The sequence below is a fragment of the Raphanus sativus genome, chromosome 5 (genome assembly GCF_000801105.2).
Source record: "Raphanus sativus cultivar WK10039 chromosome 5, ASM80110v3, whole genome shotgun sequence".
In the NCBI taxonomy this organism is placed as follows: Eukaryota; Viridiplantae; Streptophyta; class Magnoliopsida; order Brassicales; family Brassicaceae; genus Raphanus; species Raphanus sativus.
This window is the reverse complement of record NC_079515.1, coordinates 3,927,389-3,947,845: the sequence shown is the minus strand read 5'-3', so window position 1 is coordinate 3,947,845 and position 20,457 is coordinate 3,927,389. Positions and strand designations below refer to the sequence as shown.

General features: G+C 34.3%; 2 protein-coding genes and 3 long non-coding RNA genes across 7 annotated transcripts; 2 read left to right on the top strand and 3 right to left on the bottom strand.

The window, feature by feature from the left end:
- The first annotated feature begins 4,537 nt into the window (after positions 1–4,537).
- LOC108859163 (uncharacterized) lies at positions 4,538–5,302 on the top strand. The gene is made up of 4 exons (XR_001950449.2): positions 4,538–4,857; positions 4,941–4,998; positions 5,086–5,145; positions 5,231–5,302. It is a non-coding gene; the product is annotated as an uncharacterized LOC108859163 (long non-coding RNA).
- A 965-nt stretch (positions 5,303–6,267) lies between these two features.
- LOC108859156 (omega-3 fatty acid desaturase, chloroplastic) lies at positions 6,268–8,828 on the bottom strand. Its single transcript, XM_018633016.2, has 8 exons — positions 8,098–8,828; positions 7,778–7,867; positions 7,630–7,696; positions 7,448–7,540; positions 7,156–7,341; positions 6,992–7,072; positions 6,771–6,908; positions 6,268–6,652 (listed from the first exon to the last, which is right to left on the bottom strand). The coding sequence occupies exons 1-8, from the start codon at positions 8,562–8,564 to the stop codon at positions 6,461–6,463; spliced, it is 1,314 nt and encodes a 437-aa protein (XP_018488518.2). The 5' UTR covers positions 8,565–8,828; the 3' UTR covers positions 6,268–6,460.
- Positions 8,829–11,869: 3,041 nt separating this feature from the next.
- LOC108810877 (uncharacterized) lies at positions 11,870–14,219 on the bottom strand. Of its 3 annotated transcripts, none has more exons than XR_008945921.1 (7): positions 13,942–14,219; positions 13,674–13,871; positions 13,342–13,539; positions 13,190–13,270; positions 12,509–12,778; positions 12,247–12,390; positions 11,870–12,158 (listed from the first exon to the last, which is right to left on the bottom strand). It is a non-coding gene; the product is annotated as an uncharacterized LOC108810877 (long non-coding RNA). The 3 variants fall into 3 exon arrangements; XR_008945920.1 differs by having other exon boundaries at positions 13,190–13,276; positions 13,942–14,170; XR_001943198.2 differs by having other exon boundaries at positions 12,509–12,664; positions 13,190–13,276; positions 13,942–14,097.
- Positions 14,220–15,277: 1,058 nt separating this feature from the next.
- LOC130512918 (uncharacterized) lies at positions 15,278–15,858 on the bottom strand. Its single transcript, XR_008946555.1, has 2 exons — positions 15,607–15,858; positions 15,278–15,520 (listed from the first exon to the last, which is right to left on the bottom strand). It is a non-coding gene; the product is annotated as an uncharacterized LOC130512918 (long non-coding RNA).
- A 1,204-nt stretch (positions 15,859–17,062) lies between these two features.
- On the top strand, positions 17,063–19,830 carry LOC108857982 (uncharacterized). Its single transcript, XM_018631981.2, has 6 exons — positions 17,063–17,197; positions 17,295–17,571; positions 17,650–17,746; positions 17,812–17,936; positions 18,093–19,169; positions 19,256–19,830. The coding sequence occupies exons 1-6, from the start codon at positions 17,063–17,065 to the stop codon at positions 19,828–19,830; spliced, it is 2,286 nt and encodes a 761-aa protein (XP_018487483.1).
- The last annotated feature ends 627 nt before the right edge of the window (positions 19,831–20,457 follow it).

Sequence of the window (20,457 nt, the reverse complement as noted above, 5' to 3'; positions counted from 1 at the left end):
ATTTCAACTGAAAAAGTTTTAGAACCGAATTAACCAAACTGAATCGAACCCGAACCGAACCGATAAAATAACCGAAGTGCCCACCCCTAACTAAAACCACTGGACCAAAAAGGTTTCCACTGACCCAACTTATTTCATTGATCTTGTTCTGTTTTGTATGTTTATTTTATAAATAAGTATATACTAGATGATAACCCGCGCCTTGCGCGGAGTGAGTTTTTTTAACTGCAATATATTTAAATATTATAAGTAATATCTATTTTCTATCGATAATTTTTTACGCTTGATTAAAGATGGGTATTTGGGTATCATTTGGTTCAGTTTGGTTCAGTTAAGTTCGGATATTTGCGGATTCAGTTCGCTTCGGATTTTTGCGGGTTCGGTTTAGATTCTAATAACTCATTTATTTATTTTTAAATTAAAGTTCATATATATTTTTAGTTTATAAAATCTAAAAAAAAAAATAATATATAATATATAAATTTGAATAATTTATGCCAAAATACATAAATGTAACATCAAAATTTGTTTAGCTTAAATATTTGAATAAAAATCAATAGACATTTTAAGTATTTTGGGTATTTTAGTATTGTTTACCTATTTTAAACATGTACTTTATTTTTATATATTTCCAGGTATTTGGAAAACTTAAAAATAACTTATATATTTTTTATATTCTTTTAGATATTAAATTTTAAAATAATTAATATATTTAAGTATACATATCTGGTTCGAATATACTTGGACACCCGAAATATGTTGGTTCGGATCGAATTCGGTTCCGGTTCTCTAAATACTAAATATTTAAATAGGTCGAATATGTAACCAGTTTTGGTTAAAGTTCAGTACTACTTTTCAGATTGAATTTGGTTCGGGTTTTTGGATTTATATTTTGTCCAATCCTATATTTTTATTGTAGCAAAAGTTTTAAATGAAAGTGATGATGGTTCATATTTATTTAGGGTATTCAACAATTTTTAAACCAAAACACATTCTGATCCATTTACTTAATCGCTAGGATAAGACCTGCGCTTTCCACAGCGTGAGCTTATATAATAAAATTTAAAAATATATAGTATTGACAAATTAAATATGTATATGTTTTTGAATTTTTTTAATATGCATACAGTTATGTTTTCTTTATATAATCATATATATCTATATGTTGGGTTATGCATTTGTAATTGTAATTGAAATTGTGTACCAAAATCTATTTTAAATTTACGATGAACATGATCGATTTGGACTTAAACTTTTTATCACTTTTATATCTATAAAAATCGTAATATGGTCATCAAGTGAATTTTTATTACAAAACATGTTCTATAATTTTTTTAATACTTTACTTTAACATAGACATGTCAATTAGGGTCAAAGCCCACATCCCAAACCCGCATGGCCCTAAAAATTACCGGGTTTGGACTTAGTTTTATAAGCCCCAAAAAATCGGACCTTCCGGGCTTAGCCCATTTGAGCTTTGGATATTTTGTGCTTAAGCCGTTTGGGTTAGGACCGGCTCAAAAACCTGAAACTTTGTATTTTACTTTAAATATTAACATTTTTGTAATCAAAATTTTTATTAGTATTAACATATTATTTTAATATTTTTAATCCAAACTCTGATAAAATATATAAGTTATTAATGCGTCTTATTGTTTGATCATTACAAATGTCATATTTTAAAATTTGCAAAAGATGGCATGTATTTGAAGAATTCATGATATATATTAAGAAAAAATTAGATACATGAAATTGTGCATGGTCAAATTTCATGAGGAGAACACGATAAAAGATTTTTATGGCATGTATTTGAACGTACACTGATGATTACACCTTCATATCATGAACGTTTTGAGTCATCAGTGCCCAATTGAAACCTAGAAATAGTGTATGTAATGTAAGTAAACCTTGATATAATTACACCATGAAATTACGTTGGTGTGAAACCTTGATATATGAAAAATAATATTTAATTATATACATTGAATTTTGCATGATTGATTCTCATGAGATGACATGTTTGTTTAAGAGAGGACATATCTGTTGGTTTGTTGGAAATTGTCAAAGGTTTTACAATTTCTAGCACAAACACTGATCATTCAACCTTTGCAGCATGTTCATTTTGATATGGAACACTCTAAACTAAACAATATTCTCTTTTATAACGGGTGGCAAGGTTTAGCACAAAAACTGATATGTAAGAGCTTTGTCTTTCCAGGTTTAACCATCAGAAACAAAATCTTATAATAACTGATGATCTCTTGGTCAATGAAAAATGCATTTGGGTTAATAGAATCTTATAATTAGACGTCTGCGGCTAAACATATTTAAGCGAGCTTGTCCAGGTTATTTGGGTTATATTTATTATGTAAGCGAGCTTGTACATGTTTATTAAACCAAGAGGCAGGTTAAACCCACGTACAATGTCGCTTAAACTAATGTATTAACTCACAGTACATTGGAGCACTGTTGCTAAACTCACGTACAATGTCCCTGTAGAAGCTTTTTATAATCGGTGAAACTTTTAAAACTTATCTTTGAGAGCTTTGTCTTTGTAGGATTGAATGTTCAGGATCAGAATCTTATACATTTTGAGTTTCTGAGTGGACTGGCTACCGAGGGGACATGCTGAGAACCTTTGTGTAAACGGGTAGAACTTTTGTAGCACGAAACAATTTAGAGAGAGTAGAAAAACATACTATGAGCTTTTTCTTTGCAAATTGAAAGATCAGAAAATGAATGTTAGCACAAAGTTTTGTCCTTTGTCTTTGCAAGTTGACTTAACTAAATCTTATTATCGCAATTCACAAATAATCTCTTCGACTTAGAACATCGGCATTGTACGTGAGTTTGATGATTCCAAGTGATATATAATAACCATTTTCACAATGACTCTCTAGACCCAATTGGCTTTTCATCAACTTGATCATTAAGAACTATCATCACAACACGAAGGTGATACAAGCGCCCACCTAATTTTTCTATCAATGTGTTTCGTTTCTGAAACAGCAAAACTCCATTCTGTTTTATTCTGTTTTGACTACAAAAACACGTAGCTTAAACCAGATTTCCCATAGAACTCAAATTTTTTCTATTTTCCCTTTTGTTTAAGGTTCGATATGCAGTTGAAAGATATAGTTTTTTCACGTAAAAGCTTCTTCCATCGACATATTATGCAGCTAAATTTTCAAAAAGGAAAGTTGTAGTTAGCATTAATTTCATGATTTTGAAGAGAAACGCTCTCGAGTTGACATGTCAGATTTTTCTGAAATAAAGACATGTCGTGAATACAAGTCATCGACCTCATCAATCCGTTTAAGGAAATCCCTTAAAAATGCTTCTCCTTTAATATATAGGAGATTTTACTAATATATATCCATAAATTTTTGGTTTAGCAGTTTGCCTTCCCCGCTCCCGTATCCGGTGCAACATAGAGTCGAACCCTAACTACTTCCTCATCATGTCGCCGAACATTCTGAGATCCGTCGTTAAGCAGGTAAAAATCTGATTATTATTTCTCCTCCTTCACAACGGAACCAGACTGAATCCCAAAAATTGGGCAGGTAACTCTCGCAGGGAAATCCGTTGTGTCTCGCTGCAATCTCTCTACGAGGCCTCGCCGCGATTTCGGTTGGAGGCCTCGCCGCCGCAGTTTCTCTTCTTCTCAAGGTAAAGATATAATAGCGTGAAATCTATCAAATTTCCATTTATATGCTGTATCTCAGATTAATTTGTGATTCTTATCCCAATTGCAGAGTCTTATTCTGATTTGTTTGGCTCATCGTTAGTGATTGGAGTTTATCTTGTTTGTGCTTATGGTAATGCTCTTTTTCTTTTGTACGTGAAGATTGATGAAAGTGAGATTGATGAAAGTGAGACCATCTAAGACTATGCTCTTTTTTTTTTTTCTTTTGCATACCTCAGAATTTATCCAGATGTTAGAGTATGGTCGAACCATGCAGAAATCTCTGGATGAAGTTGCCGGAAAAGTATGGATTATATATATATATATATTTTTTTTTTTTGAAGCAGATGTGATAATATATACAATTCGATTTTAACATTTGTGTATCCTCTGATTGTCGTGGGTTTAGGTTTAAAAGTCGCCCATGCGTGATTTTCTGCTTGAAGTTTGGCGTATGAATTCCCGTAAATGAATTCAGAAGAAAAGATTGGTTACGAACAAAAAAAACATTAACTTATGGCATGTTAATCTATGGTAGTGATGTCGGATGTTTCTGTGTTTGATACCTTTTTGTTTATGATGTTATTAACAAAATAAATAAACAACCTATTGTCGCGAATCTCATACTCTTTTAGTTTTGTTATCTGATGCCGTGACAGAAAGAGTTTCTGTTTACTCATGGCTTAAAGGCAGATCGACGTATGTGTTAGCAAAGCTGCGGTGGGAGTTTAGTGTTTTACATCGACATATAAATATGCACTTATAGAGTAGGATTTAGTATTTACTAATTCAGATTTTAATTGTTAAAAATAACAATTTATAAAAGTGCATATAAATTGTTTCAAGGATCAGCCATTGTTCTACCTTCTCTCTAGGTCACTAAAAATTTGAATTGCACTCACCACTTGTCGCCACCATCTCTTTTGATTTTTTTTTTTTTTGTGTTGTATTTATTAGTTAAGAAATAGCTTCCGAGCGTTCCAAAAAAAAAACAGCTTCCGAAGAAATCTATATTTTACAAGGCCGAGAAAAGAAAACTCGGAATAGGGCATAACATTATAGAGGGATAAAACTAAAAAAAAAGAAAACCCTATCGAAGAAAATCGCACAAAATCAGAGACGACCCTTCAGATCAAATGCCGCTGAACAATCTTAGATCCATGACTGCGCTGGTAAATCGGCCCCTTTTGATTCTCGTCTCTTTTTTGATCTCCTTTATTTGTTTTTTCTTTAAAGAGGTTAAAGTTTTTTACAGTGCCGCAATTTCTCAACGGGATCTCGCCATAATTCGTATTCATCCCGTAATATTTATGGTAAGTTTGCGAGCAGTCATGGGTTTTCTCTATGAATATTAACTGGAGGTATAATTTTTTTTTCCTTTCTTTTTGTTGTTATTTTAGTGAAGAAGGGAGCGAGGTTGTTAACTAGAGTTTCAGGACTGGCTGTAGGAGTTGGCCTAGGTATGGTGGACAAATTTTATTGTTTCCAGTTAATCATTCTCTTGTTCAACTGACATATTTTTTTATTTTTATTTTTGTAATTAAGGTTATATGTTTGTTGGAGATATGACAACCGCTCTTGAGAAAGACCGGCAAAAGGTATGAAACAAAATCAAGAAAAGCAATTCTTGTGACCATTATTGCTTATACTTTTGGTGGTATCCTATCAAAGAAGAAGATCTAACAGAAAAGATGTGGCCTGAACTGAAGGAACTAAGGGAGAATATGAAAAGACGGTGGTCTGGTCTAAAAAAGACAAGATGTTTCCAGACAAGAAATCCTAGTTAATCTCTTTAAGCCTTGTATCTGTGTCTCGAGCTTTTTTGCTCCTGTTTTTTTCAAATGTAGTTAGTGATATTATTGTAATAGAATCTCTGGCTTTATATGTATGAATATGAATCATGTCTTATGTTAACTCTCACGTAGTATGATTATGATCACACTATTTATATCCAGCGTACTAATACATTCATTAACAAGTTTAGAAGTCTCTCACCATTATTGGATTGTTTTTTAATTTTTGTTCCATCATTGTCTCAATAGAGCTTGCAAAACTAATTTTTGTTGCCACCCTTAGACCAAAGAAACCCGCGAATCATTATCGTTCACACCACCAAGAAATATTTGACACCAAGAAATGAAACAGCTAGCCCTTACAATAAACAACTAACCTTTAGGCATCGTTGCTTGAAAGTGTTGTTAAGTTGGAGCAAAATTAGATGTCAACAGTTTGTCGACTAAGCCTGCTTATAAAGCTGCATAAGTATTTGATTAAAGCAAAGTAAGAAGATCGTTACCAGCACTTTTCACTGCAACCACCTAAAAGCGAACCACAGGTACTACTACCATGAGGTTCCATAAAAGGAATGAGATATGTTCGGAGCTTTGTTGTATACCATTGTTTGTAGAAAAAAATCTATGACTGTCGTCTTGCCATATATCATATGAATAATGTAGTTTTTACGGCATGAATGAAAATTATTACTGAAACGAACCCTAAAATTCAAAACCAAGGAAACAGAATAATGTTTGGTTTAATTATCCAAATACAAAATATGTATAAAAAACATTGAGAATGGTGAATTTAATGACAATGCAGGGTATCTTATATATATATGGCTTCAAGTATTGAAAACAAAGTTGGGGTTTCCATCTCATTGTATTCAGAGATAATGGTAACACAATGAATTGACACTAATAAGCAAAAAAATCAGCTGGTCAGAAACAAATGAATCTGACAACCTCTCTCCCTCTCTTTCTCTTTGCTTGCTTCGTTTCATTCTGCTGTTACCTTGATCTGTCCATAGAGATTAGGGTCTGCTTCATAGTATACAACATCTCCTTCATCGCTCACAAAATGATCTTCTTTAATACTTTTTGCTAAGATTCCCAGTAAATGTAATGGCAAAGGTCCAGACTTATCAGGCTCCCTGTAATACTTCCCTAATACTGGTTTAGCTGCTTCCGTCTGCAAAGGATAAACAGAGCAACCAAACACACACGCACAGATAAGCTCTAAGCTTTTGTAGCATGAACACACCAAAATAACCAAACAACCGTTTAAGTCCTTTGTTTCAGTTACTTACTGCTTCTACTAGATGGTAATGTGGGATCTGCGGGAAAAGATGATGTATCACATGAGTTCCAATGTCGTGATGGATGTTGTTGATCAATCCGTAGTCACGGTCCAATGTCGTAAGCCCTCCTCTCAAGTAACTCCATTCCTGTTTGCGAGAGAAACATGAAACTTTAGGCAACTTTAAAGAGAAAGATCTCAACAAAAAAAGAGTGAATGGGCAGAGACTACCTTCCCACGGTACCAAGGGAGCTTATCTTCATGACCATGGTGATGCAGGTAAGTCACAAAGTCCAACCACATTACATTTATCTGTATTTGACATTAAAAACAAACAATTGTGGTATCAGGCAAAGAAAATAATATGAATCAGGAGAGTAACAGAGACGCATTACCCAGTAAGGAACTACATAAAGTTTCAGCATTTGCATAGGACCCATCACGAAGTTGAGACAGACAAGCAGAGCAGCCATTGCAGTCCAACAAGCGGTAGATGTAAGAACATCATTTCTCTCTTTAGGGAGGAACAAGTCGCTGTCCGGATGGTAATGAGAACCCTTCTTCCCCGGACTTCGAGCCCACTGAAACAACATAATGAAGAACACATGAGCTTTTTTTTTTGTATACTTACTTGATGTTGTGTCAGCTTAAGCTATTACAGTAACAAGCAGAAGACTTTTTCTTTACCAAGTAGAAAGGGTAAGCGAGCATCACAAGAGGCAATGTAAATCTAAAGAACCTAGTCGGTTTGTCCAAACTCTTGTAGATTTTCTCAGACATCTGCAGTAGTGACAGAAACAATATAAATAAATAAATAAATAAATAAAACTTCATATAAGAAACACCACACGACTGAAACAAGAACTTACAGGATGCCAAGATTCGTCGTTCTCAACATGTCCATGGTTCTGGTGGTGAGTTCTGTGGCTAATTCTCCTGCAAAGTCCTATACTTTAACATGTAGAAGACAAAAAAATAAATCTGCAAGTTGTTTCTGAGAGAAAGCTAAAAACTAACCAGCCATGGTAAGGGACCAGAATAGAGGAATGAAGAAGGTGACCCACCACACTGTTCAATCTCGGATCATTTGAGAAGCTACCATGTCCACTGAAAAACCAAGAAAAAAAAAATGTTAATTGACAATTAGAAGGGGAGACTAAGAACATCTACAAAACCAATAACTAGTTGCCAACAAAGTTTTGTCCACAAGCAACATGATGATGGTGTAAAGTCAAGATTTTTTGATTCAATAGGTTCAAAATTGAAAAAGTGGGAATCATCCAAAGTTGACCAAATCAAAAAGGAATCAACAAAAAGACAAGATTTTTAAATATTACCAGTCATGGCCAAGAACAAAGAGAGCCCAGAACATGGTTCCTTGAGCAAACCAATAGAGAGGCCAAACGAGCCAACTGTTGAGGTAAGCAGCACCAGCAGCCAACGCGAACACGATCGCTACGTCTCTGACGACGTAACTCATCGATATCCACGGGTTCTTAACCCAGCAATGCTTGGGTATAGCTGCTCTGATGTCAGCTAAGCTGAACGGAGGAGGAGCGCCTGGGTCGAATCTCTGCGTCTTGGGTGGTTCTTCCTCGATTGGTGGAGAGGAGTCGACTGTTAGAGGCGTGCTCACATTCAACGCCCAGTTTCGAGAATTCAGACGGAACCTGAGAGAAGAAGGGGGTTGTCTGAATTTGAAGGAGGTGGGTTTGTTGTTGTAAGAGAGGGGAGTGGATCTGGGTGTGGTGTAGATTCTGGGGAGTGGTCTCTTTCCACATTCTGATAAGACCAAGTTCGCCATTACCAGAAGCTCTGTCTCTGTTTCTCTCTCAGAAGAAAGAGAAAAGACTCTTTTTTATTTCTCTCTCTGTTAGTTATTAAATGAGAGGTTAATAGAGAGAGAATGGAGCAAGGAATAGATAATGTAATGAGAGATTGATTATATATAAAAATATATAATATACTATCCTCTTCTTCCACCTCAGTCTTGAGCTAAGAGAGAGAGAGGGAAAGGTGTGAACTTGTGCTTCTTGTTGCTTGTCGTCTCTCGATTTCTCTCTCTCTCAGTCTCTCTCTTGCTACCTATGGTTCACAAAGTGCTTTCCTTTCTGAGGTTGTAAAATCAGATTACATATATGCAACTAACTTCACCTCAAAAGGGGTTCTGTTTTCGTGTGGGGAAGTTTTGAATTTTGACCACATTTTTTTCTTATGCTTATTTTTCAACGCGTTATTTAGTTTATTTTTCTTGTTTTCTTCTTTTTTTATAAAGATGAAGTGAAAGAAAGAAAAAACAACGAGGCATATGTTTCATGACCTAAAGAATAATATAACAAACATAAATAACCTTTTGAATTGAGACACACTTTTTAAATGACTATATATAAACAAGGTTAGAAAGAAAAAGTAAAGAGTTATTTTCGGCGAAGAAGCCATCTTTTCATAGTTTGAGTCAACTACGTTTCTATGTTTTACACTTCTACACCAATGGCTGCTTTATTTTGATGGGGACTCGCAGTAATGTCAATAGTAGTAGTCACTGTAGTCAAATAGCTAAGTGGAGTTCGATTTTATTTTGGCGATGTTGTTTTCTTGGTTTAGTATGTTAAAGACAATGGTTCAGTGATTTGCCTAATGGAAATCAGTGATTGGCTCTATATTGCGCTATTTGCTTTTGTGGACGCTACTTGGCTACTTGCTTCCATGAGGGTGATAATGTAAGGATTTCTTGGTCAAGGATGATGTTAACGAAACTTGTGCTTGGCTCCATTGGCGCAGTCATACCATTAACATATTATATTATAGCAACCCTTTGGGTGATTGATGTATTGATGCAATAATTTACTTGGCTCCATTTCTGTTCACTGAATTGTCACTCCTTGCAACAAGTAAAACTAATTATGTCTGAAGTTTCTTCTTTGAGCGATCACTCTCATAATAAGTTTTGACTTGTTCAAAACTCAAAAGTTTGGTTTCAAGAGTATAGAATAGTACATACCTGCGTCAGTACAATATTTTTCTTACCTTGTTTGTAGTGAATTAGTGAATGACAGAAAAAAGGTCTCCATAAACATCACCAACCACATGTCGCTAGTTCAGTTTCTGTTGCCCTTTCAGATGTTTGAGAGATTCATGGTCTGTATGAATCACAAACTCTTTAGGCTACAACTAATGCTGCTAAGTTTTGATAGCTCAGCAGCTTGACCACATATACTTATTTAGAAGAGAAAAAATTAACTGCCGATCTATACTTAAAAAAAAACTCCACGACCGAATGTCTAAAAGTATTACATTTATTAATACAAATAGTGCCCACAAGCTTTTAAGTTAAATGAACTATCAAAACTGAAGAGTAGATTTGTAGACTTTTCTACTGTGTTATCATTTTCGTTGTAGAAACAAAATAGCATATGCATTAGATAGGATAGTGAAAGCATGACATAATGATATGTATGACATGTGGAAGCACCATAGTTTACTGGTTAAAGTTTAAAGGCGTCTAGATCTAAGTATGGGGTTCAAACCCCAGACCATGCAATTTCTTGCAGATTATGGTGCAAATAAATTTGATCAGGACATCTTTATAGGACGACTCGGATGATACAGTTAGACAAAGATCCTCATAAATCAGGTAGTATTATCGGTTGTCTCCTCTAATTATAATTATAGATGTTAAAAAAACTGTAAAGTTAAATGAACTAGGGGTGTAACCCCCGCGCAAGCGCGGGGCCGTTGATCTAACTATTGCTCAATCTAAATCTGTGGAAGTGATCCCGTGTTTGTGAAGTTTGTTTTTCGTTATTGTCATTGATTCTCAAGATTTGTATTGTAATAAGGTTGAGGTGGGGTGATGAACTGTACTATTTTTTTTGGTTGGTGTTGTATAGACAAAATAATTGATATAGTTGGATTTATTTGCTGTATTTATTTTCAAATAATTTTCATTCTATCAAAATTGTAGATATTTAATTTTATTTTCTTATAATTTGTAATTGGCGATAACTTGTGTGAAAATTGGTGTATATGGTTGTTGTGCATATAATGAAGGTTTTTATAGAAAGATAAAACTGTACGGCTCGGATCGACACTGGGCATGTAAGCCCAATTGATAAGAAAATGTAAGTCAACAGCTGATGGTGATATTGTGTCCTTCGTGTAGCTTGGAAGCGATTTATGAATTTTCATGATGTGCATGTGTTTGATTGTATTATTTGTTGGAGTAATATATTAAGTTCGGGTTTATCTATATTTGTTTTTTATAATCAGTTGTGAATTTGTAATGTATAATTGATAGTCCATTTTGTATTGATAAAAACATTTTTTTTTCTGCAAAATGAATTATAGGCATATAATAAATGTTTAGATTGGAATTTGTCTAATCTTTGCATTACCATTATAAAATTGACATAGGGCTCGAGTATGATTCACCATTTTCTCCTACTTGGATGTTCCATTGTTTTCATCTCATCTTTTTTTTAACTGACATCAAGCAAACAAAAATAGCACGCATTATTTATGCTATTCTTTTATATATTCATCTAGGCGGCACCTGCTGTATTCCAAAGTCTTTCTTTCAAATGCATTTACTCTATTTTGTACGTACAAATTGATGAGTGACAATTTGAAATGATGGTCAGTCACAATTCATATCTATAGCGACTAAACTAACATAAATATAATTCAAATGTATATTGACCATTAAAAATGATTCTCATGTATCTCTTGATCATAAACTCATAACTCTTGTAGTTTTTTAAAATCCAAAGAATTTTGACAAAATATATATTATTTAATTTTTTGATAAAAAATGAAGATACCATAGAAGAAACTAAAGACCTACTCTCTTTTTATTTTTATCAAAGACCTACTTAAACTGTAACAACAATATCTTAAGTTGCCAGAGAGTATTGAACACACAATTATTTATAATTGAAAGCCCTGCTAAGACACAATCTATGTTCAAAATTTTATTCGACCTTATTGGGTTTGAAACACATATCAGATTAGTAATATTAAGTTTTTTGGTTATACAATCAATTTTCCTTATTAACTAACTCTGACTCATAAAATGATGTGTTGATCATTCAAGAGTAGGACGATATTTAACTAACAAACCCCATTTATAATCATTAAATAGGAAACAAATAGAACATAAATACACATATGAGTCACACACCCTCATATTTTCAATTCATAAGGACTGCACAATATATAATGCTTCCTGACAATGTCCTGAGAGCTAATGCTGTCTCCTTAGTCAAATAAAAAATGTGCATACTCTCGCCGCCCAATAGACAGAGAGGCTTCTGTGCTTTTAACATGACGAGTCAAATTTTTGGGTGCCTTTCAATCTTGCTTTGGAGGAGAGATGCAGCCATGGTCTCTCTCGATGTAACTACAACAAAATAGTGGTTATCAGCAGTTTTGAAGAATGGTTTAAGTAGTTAGAAGAAGATATGAGAGACTTTTGATGACATGCTAACCTTTAGGCTGGCTTTGTACAGCAGGTTCTTGAGTCTGAATTTGATCCTCTGTTTGGCTTTTACCAGGAGACGAAGCTTTGAGCTGCTCTTCAGTGATCTTGAGGTAATCCTAGGTTGTGTAAGCTTTTGGTGATTGAGCATCATCTGCTTATTTCAAGGAAATCACATTCACTAAAACTCCATTCATGAATATGAATATGGAAAACAATAACAGTGCTTAAAAATTGGCCAATACATTAAACAGACGAATCAAACCACTCACTGGGCTCACTTGCAGTCACAAGACTTTAATGTTTCCAACAGGTGGTGGAGGAGGGCGAGCACTGTTCATTCTATTCTGGTTGGAGACAGCTGGCGTTGAGATTTCATCAGGGCCAATTTCATGCTCGAGGGTGCTTTTGAAATCTCTTCAAACATCCTATAAAATCAACCAATATAAGCAACGTTTTCTTTTCCTTATTTCCTTTTAAGAATTTTCTTGAGATGGAAAAAAAACTTAAATTTACTAAACCCCTGGTGCATCATAGTATGCCTGCAACAGATCAAATATTGTACATTAGATCACATCTTGTGGTCTGTCGGAAAAATATAAAAGAACCAAACGTGAAGCCAACTAAACTCGTTGGGCAAGAACTGAAAGACCAAATCTTCAACAAATAAAATATTACACGAACTACACACTGCTAAACCCTCAATGCGCAACTTGCCGACCACAAAGTCACAAAGACACATACATAACAACATACTTATGAGTTATGTTGGAAAAATATAAAAAGAATCGGACATGCCAACAACTAACTCGTTTCTCATGAACTGGAAGACCAAACCTTTACTAAATATTACACGAACTGCACAATGTTAAACCCTAAAGGCGCAATTCACAGATTATTAGATTAGATCAAACCAAAAAAAAAAGAACAATCACTGATGAAACTTGACCCACCTGAGAATACTGAGAAAGTAGCTTCGCCCATGGAGCCTTAGCTCCCTTCTTCCCCGTTCGACTTCTCACCATCTGTCACCACTTCACCTAAATCCACAAAAACATTAGAAACGATAACTAATCAGACAATATCGTAGATAGATAATACTTACGGCATCCAGAGAGGGAAGATTTTGACAAAACAATTCCAAAAAGGTTGGAGAACGTATTTGGCAAGATAACAGTGATCCACACCACTGTATTCGTGTCTATGAAGAGCTGCTAACCCATGTGCTCCTATGTAACCCATCTTCTTCCTTTTTTTAATTATATTAAAAAATCCAAACTTTTCTTCTATTCTCAAATCAAGCCTGTCAAAGATCAAAACAGCAAACGTCATTAAAGGACTGTGTCAAGGCGAACACTTTTCAAATTCTGCGACAAAAAGAGCATGACCCATCTGAAAGGAGAAAATTTTGAAAACGAAATCGCTTCGAAACTCAACCAATTAGTAGGTGTCGCTAAGACATCGGCTTTAGGATAGATCTCCATCACAGGCACATCAGTTAAAACAGGCTTCTCTGCATCCATAGCTTGGGGATCAGAGGATCCAAGCTCAGTCTCTCCAGATTCTGATCCTTGATTCTAAACCGGAACCTCGCTCGCCGAGGAAGACCTCACGGTTCTGCCGCCGCCGCCAAAGCTATAAAAAAATCAAAAATCAGATTTCGAAACCAAAATAAATACTCAGATTCAGACAAGAACTAACGTACAGTTTCAATAGCGGTATTGATCTTATCCTTAGATCGCTTGGTAGGGCGTGGAGATGATAAAGACGGTTCACAGAAATGGAGAATGAAGAAGAAGAACAGAAAAAAAAACGTTTGGAAGCCGAAGAAGAACAATCTCGTCACTTTGTTTATGCAATTAAATCATAAACATATGTATTTAATAACTAAACCAAACCGGATAGACAAACCAAACCAAATGTGGATCCTACTATCATTAAAAAAAGTCTGACGTGGACGCCTTTAGAAGAGAGAAAAGTCTCTCATTATATATATGATTTGAGAAAAAAAAAAGAAAATCATTACTCAATACTCATTCTTTGCAAAATCCTTTTGTCCACAGCATAAAATGTAAACATAAAGCAACATGACAAGTGACAACCATATAGAGGATAACATCATCATTTACTAAACACAAACTTTGCTCCGAACATTTCCCGAAATTCTACACTAAATACCGCATCATTCTAAACTTTGCTTAAAACTTAGCTCGTTCTTTCAAATCTATCTCTTTTCATTATGTTCAGCGTTTAGCAAACTGTGTAGCTGATTCCATTGCGAAATCAGCCTTGTATCGACTACAATCATCCTATGTCCTAGAAACAGAGTAACTTCTTATTCTAATCTAAGTCATTTTCGATCAAAAAAAAGCAGTCACAAGATTCACAACCACAAAATATTTATTCTTCACAGCATCAATGACCAAGCCAACGGAGAATATCACGCAGGGTCGTCTTCTTACCTGAAATCGTAAAGTAAGATAGCACATAAACGTAAATGTACACTTGCTTAGTTTTTGGTTTCCAACTCCATAATTACTTTTTCAAAAAAAAAAGGACTCCATAATTCCATTTTATTTCCCAAATGTATAAAAAAATAAAAATGAGAAATATCCTAGGATACCACATTTTTTGTCACAAATATACACTATAAAAGACCAAAATGTTTATTAAGTATTTCTGGGTTTACACTTAAATGGTAGAAATTTGAGATTGAGATTTAAAATTTTATAAAATAAAAAATAAATATTAAAAATTAAAAAAATTAAAATAGTTTTTAAAAATATTTTTCGAATTTTAAAAGGAAAATTTCAAAGAAAAAAGGTTTCGAAAAACAATTTAAAAAAAGAAAATTTTTAAAAATTTGAATTTGAAATATGTAACTATATTTTTATTTATTTATTTGTATTTATATATATAGATCTATTAAATGAAACACTTTGGTCATTTTACTTCCTAAAGATTTTTTTTGTGACAAAAATTAGAAAAAAATATTTTTAGAAGAATTGTCGAATAAAAATCCATATACCAAGCCAGTGACGTTCATGCAAATCCCTTTCAATTGTTCTCCGATATTCTAACATCTAAACAATTCCTGAGATATGAAACAAAAGCAATCACGATGTACAAGGAAAATCTGACAACAATTATACCCCAAAACATGAAAACACAATATCCTTGGGCAAACGATGTCCTAAACAAGCAGAATTTATCAGTCGCGGCGACAGATCTTCTTCTTCTTCTTCTTCTTCCTATTCGTACGGCTAACTCCGAATCTGCTATTACTATTAGAAAGAACAATCACAAACCCTAATACAGTAATACAGATACATATAGAAACTTCCACTGTCCGAGAATCTGAGAAATTTACCATCGATTCTACCGTACGAAGAGAAATTACGGCTAGAAACGACCGATCTGACTTGCTGAGTTACCTGCGTGGTAATCACGGGTCTCAGAAGATTAAACTTCATGATCGGAAACCAGGCTTTCAATATGATTTGTGATTTCTCTCTTTCAAAAGACCCGCGGTAATTTCTATGGGCCTCTTAATGGGCCTTTGTTTTTTTCGTCTATATAATCGGGCCATAGCTCGAGTTACTGTCACATGATTTTCGATCGACTTTTGACTTTATTTTACTTTTCCACGTACATAAACATATATCAATACTATTAAAGTTGCAGTATGCCCTATTGATATATGTTGGGTCTATTTAAAAAAAACAAGGAAACAATGCAACTGAAAATACACGACATAGGAAACAATGCAACTGAAAATACACGACATAATTATATAACTTCTTAACCACTAATCTAACTTAATATCTTACCACATCTAAAGAACAGAGTAGTTAAAGTCATCAGTTCATACAAGCTATTACTTCTGCATATTTCTTTTCGACACAAACTCAGACAGTATATGGCTTTTCCATAAACGTTGATCAATCATCTGCAAATACAGATGTATAAACCATATAAGAGATTGAAATAACTTAACACCAAAATAGATGTAACAAATTAAACCCAGAAAATCAACCATGCCTGTTTCTCTAAATCGAAGTCATCTATTTTTCTTTTTTATTGGTTTGTAGAAGATAAAATCATGTACTATGAGTCAAATTCGCAAGATTTAAGCACAAGAATTTACGAAAACACATTAACAGTCAATGGATTTTATAAGAAAAATCAATGGAGGATGGTAGAACTATTTTCTGCGAAACCTAATTGATCAAATGGGGAAGAAGATAACATATTTTACCAAAATGCCATTAATGAACTAAAAGAAAATAAAATTAAAAACCACAGGGAACTACTCGAACCCGGGTTTTGTGTTAATATTAAACAATCGATTTAAAAACTGCTCAGTATCATAGGGTTCGATTTAAAAACTGCTCAGTATCATCAGTTTAAATAACAAATCAATTTGAATAACCTACTTTAAAGGACTGAAGATGACAATTATTTTAAATAAATCGTAACTAAATAACAAACCACTTCCTATTACCAATAATCTCCTATTTTTAAGCACCAAGAATCTAATAACTATTATTTTCCACAACACCAAATCTATTCTTCTAATTTTTATTTCAAATTCAAGTAATCAAAAAATATATTCTCAAATGCATTTCGATATTCCATAACCCACTATCCCGCAATTACAGCACAACTCCTATATGGTTACTAATTTTTTAAAGATATTAACGCAACTTATATCGTTTCCATCAACTGCCTCTGGTTATATAAATTTATTCTACAGCCTATAACTTCTCACCCTTCCTAAAATCAAAACTCACACACTTTCTCTCACGAAACAAATACCTGTGATCATGGAATTCACTGCTTTGGCCGACCTCAAACCATTCATGACAGATGCTCGTGTACAAGTAAAGGTTCTCCATACCTGGAAGCAATACACAAAACTTTCAGGAGAATCATTGGAAATCGTTTTATCTGATGCACAAGTAAGTCTCAAATCTTATCAAACCTATCTACTATTGTTTTCTCTTCATACTATACTAAACTCCTATCTAAAATCGTATGGCTTTCTTTATTTTTAAGGGAACAAAAATTCAAGCCTCCTGTAAGAAGACTTACCTCGATAAGTTGACAAGGAAACTTCCAAATGTGCTTGTTGTTGGAATGTGGAGAAACCTCGAAAAATTCAACATCACTAACCCTGGTGTTTCCTTCAGATCTACCAAACACCAATACAAGATCAACTTCATCTATGCCACTGATATCACTCCATCAGCAATCAAAAACGACAACATGTTTCTGAGTTTGGTGGATTTTGAAACTATTGAGAATGGAGTGGAAGATCCAAACATCTTAATTGGTATATCTGTTGCTTTAAAGTTTCATGTTATATTTGTTGTTAAACCTGAACTTTATCGTTTTTTTTTTCAACTTGCAGATGTTATTGGAGAAGTGTCTGATTTGGGAGCTCTACAGACTGTTCAGTGCTCGGGAAAACCAAAAAAGAAAATCGAGTTCAGTTTGACAGATCTTGTGTAAGTTAAACCATTGATTTATTTTTTATCATTATAATTATTAGTTTGACATATATTTTTTTCAGTGGCCGTAGGATTAATTGCTGTCTGTGGGGAAAGTTTGCTGAAAACACTAAAGCTAACTGTGACGAGGCTGGTGAAGATTCAGTTATATGCCTCCTACGTTTTGTGAAAGTTGGCACCTACAGAAGTAATCCTATTGTCCAGTATCATAACATAACTTCCTATATTTATACAATTTTGTTACTACTCACATTTATGTTACAACTAAACAGACCAGGTATAATTTAATTTTTTTTTTTCACTGGAAAAATATTTTCTAATTCATCAATATATTTTTTTGTAGATCTTTGCTTAAGTGATGATGAAAAACAACAATTTGCTCTTCTTGAGATTGAAAAGATTTTAAAGAGCAATGGATTTTCTTTAGAGCAGTGGGAATCTATGCCAAAGCCAGCTCCAGATATAGTTGGGAATGACAATGTGTTGATTGTAGATGAGTTGAGTTATGATAGGGAGAAGCTACAAGCGGAGCATGACCGAGACGTTGGTAAACTCACAGAGGAGCAAAGAAATATATATGGAGAGATTGTTGATGCTGTCGTAAATGATAAAGGAGGTGTCTTCTTTGTTTATGGATTTGGAGGAACTGGTAAAACCTTCATGTGGCGATTGTTGTCTGCAGCCATTAGATGCAGGGGAGAAATTTGCTTGAACACTGCATCAAGTGGGATAGCTTCTCTTTTGTTACAAGGAGGAAGGACAGCTCATTCAAGGTTTGGAATACCAATAACCCCAGATGAGTTTTCTACTTGCACACTTATTCCAGGAAGTGATCAAGCTAATTTGGTGAAAGCTGCTTCTCTAATCATATGGGATGAAGCACCAATGATGAGCAGACACTGTTTTGAGTCTTTGGACAGGAGTATGAAAGACATTTTGGGGAACAAGGACAGCAGGCCTTTTGGTGGAAAGGTGGTTGTGTTTGGAGGCGATTTCAGACAGATATTGCCTGTCATACATGGTGGTGGACGAACAGAAATTGTTATGGAGTCCCTTAATATGTCATATTTATGGAATCATGTCAAGGTTATGAAGCTAACCAAGAATATGAGGTTACTTTCTGAAAATCTGTCTGCTGAAGAAGCTAAGGAATTAAAGGAATTTTCAGAGTGGATTCTAGATGTTGGAGATGGAAAGCTAGGAGGAGATAATGATGGAGAAGTTGTAATCAGTATCCTAGAGGAGTTTCTTATTACTGATGGAGATGATCCAATTGAATCAATTAGCAAAGCAGTGTATGGGGATGTTGTTTCCTTACAACAGAATAGAGAGCCTAAGTTTTTCCAAGAAAGAGCAATTCTATGTCCCACCAATGAAGATGTCAATAGGATTAACCAGCACATGTTGGATAAACTACCAGGTTATACTATAGATATGGACATTTTATTTTTTGGCTATTGAAATCGTTTTGAATATTATTTAACTTTTGAGGTTTGTAATATGCAGGAGAAGAAAGAATTTATTTAAGCTCTGACTCGATTGATGCTTCTGATAGATTTTCCCGATCAGATCAGGCTCTAACTCCCGATTTCTTAAACACCATCAAGGTTTCTGGTCTGCCTAATCATAGTATTCGCTTGAAAGTCGGATGTCCGGTGATGTTGCTTCGAAATATCGACCATACAAACGGCTTGATGAATGGCACCAGGCTTCAGATTACAGAGATGGATGATTTAATGGTAAAGGCGAAAGTCATCACAGGAGAAAAGGTGGGAAAAACTGTGGACATTCCTAGACTTTCTATTACACCTTCTGATAAAAAATTGCCTTTCAAGATGAGGAGGAGGCAACTGCCTATTGCAGTGGCTTTTGCAATTACCATTAACAAGAGTCAGGGTCAATCTCTATCTCATGTTGGTTTGTATCTACCTAGAGATGTATTTTCTCATGGGCAACTATATGTGGCTGTTTCAAGAGTAACATCAAAGAAGGGATTGAAGATTTTGGTTGTTGATGATCAAGGAAAGCCTAAGCGTGAGACAAAGAATGTTGTTTTCAAAGAGATCTTTCAGAATCTCTAATTTAATAGTTTAGTTTGCTGTGTTTTTTAGAGATTTGAACTTATTACACTTATTTTCAAACAATGTAGTTATTTGCAATCGTTGGATGTTCTTTTTTGTCTCTCTAATTGATTCATACAAGCAAATGAATTAACAAACGTGCAAGCAAACGAAATTTGATCTATTAACCTAAATAGAAGCACACAGTAGACAATCAAGTTAACATTATTCAACATACAGCAAGGACGATAACAAACCAGCAAACAATATTTCCATTCCTAACTAATCATGTACTATTCCAGTCCTGGCAACTAAGCTGAAGTTCCATTCCTAATTTCTAAGCTCTAGAAGTTTTGTTTAGTGACTTACATGTTATTCCAATGGTCAATGTTGCTTCTGATTGTACTTCATGTCCCTTTCTTCGAAGTGAGTCTGTTATCCTTTCCTTGGTTTCTGTTTTTCATCTTTCTTCTTATAATATAATAAACGAGGGCCTACAGAACAAAACAATCATTCAATAAGAATCTCTCAAAGTTGTTTCTGATCTATATTAACTACTATCATTTAGATTACTTATCTTTCTAATGCAGATCTATTTTATTGCTCTCCAGTTGCTCCTTTGACGTCATTAAGTTCTGCACAACAATT

What these genes read in the sequence shown, in the direction of transcription:
- LOC108859156 (XM_018633016.2), bottom strand. Translation starts at nt 8,564, where the DNA reads ATGGCGAACTTGGTCTTATCAGAATGTGGAAAGAGACCACTCCCCAGA. An exon ending in TTTATGTAGTTCCTTACTGG is followed by an intron (nt 7,073 to 7,155) that starts GTAATGCGTCTC and finishes TGTCAAATACAG; the next exon opens with ATAAATGTAATGTGGTTGGA. An exon ending in TCCCTTGGTACCGTGGGAAG is followed by an intron (nt 6,909 to 6,991) that starts GTAGTCTCTGCC and finishes TCTCGCAAACAG; the next exon opens with GAATGGAGTTACTTGAGAGG.
- LOC108857982 (XM_018631981.2), top strand. Translation starts at nt 17,063, where the DNA reads ATGGAATTCACTGCTTTGGCCGACCTCAAACCATTCATGACAGATGCT. An exon ending in TCGTTTTATCTGATGCACAA is followed by an intron (nt 17,198 to 17,294) that starts GTAAGTCTCAAA and finishes TTTATTTTTAAG; the next exon opens with GGAACAAAAATTCAAGCCTC. An exon ending in AGATCCAAACATCTTAATTG is followed by an intron (nt 17,572 to 17,649) that starts GTATATCTGTTG and finishes TTCAACTTGCAG; the next exon opens with ATGTTATTGGAGAAGTGTCT.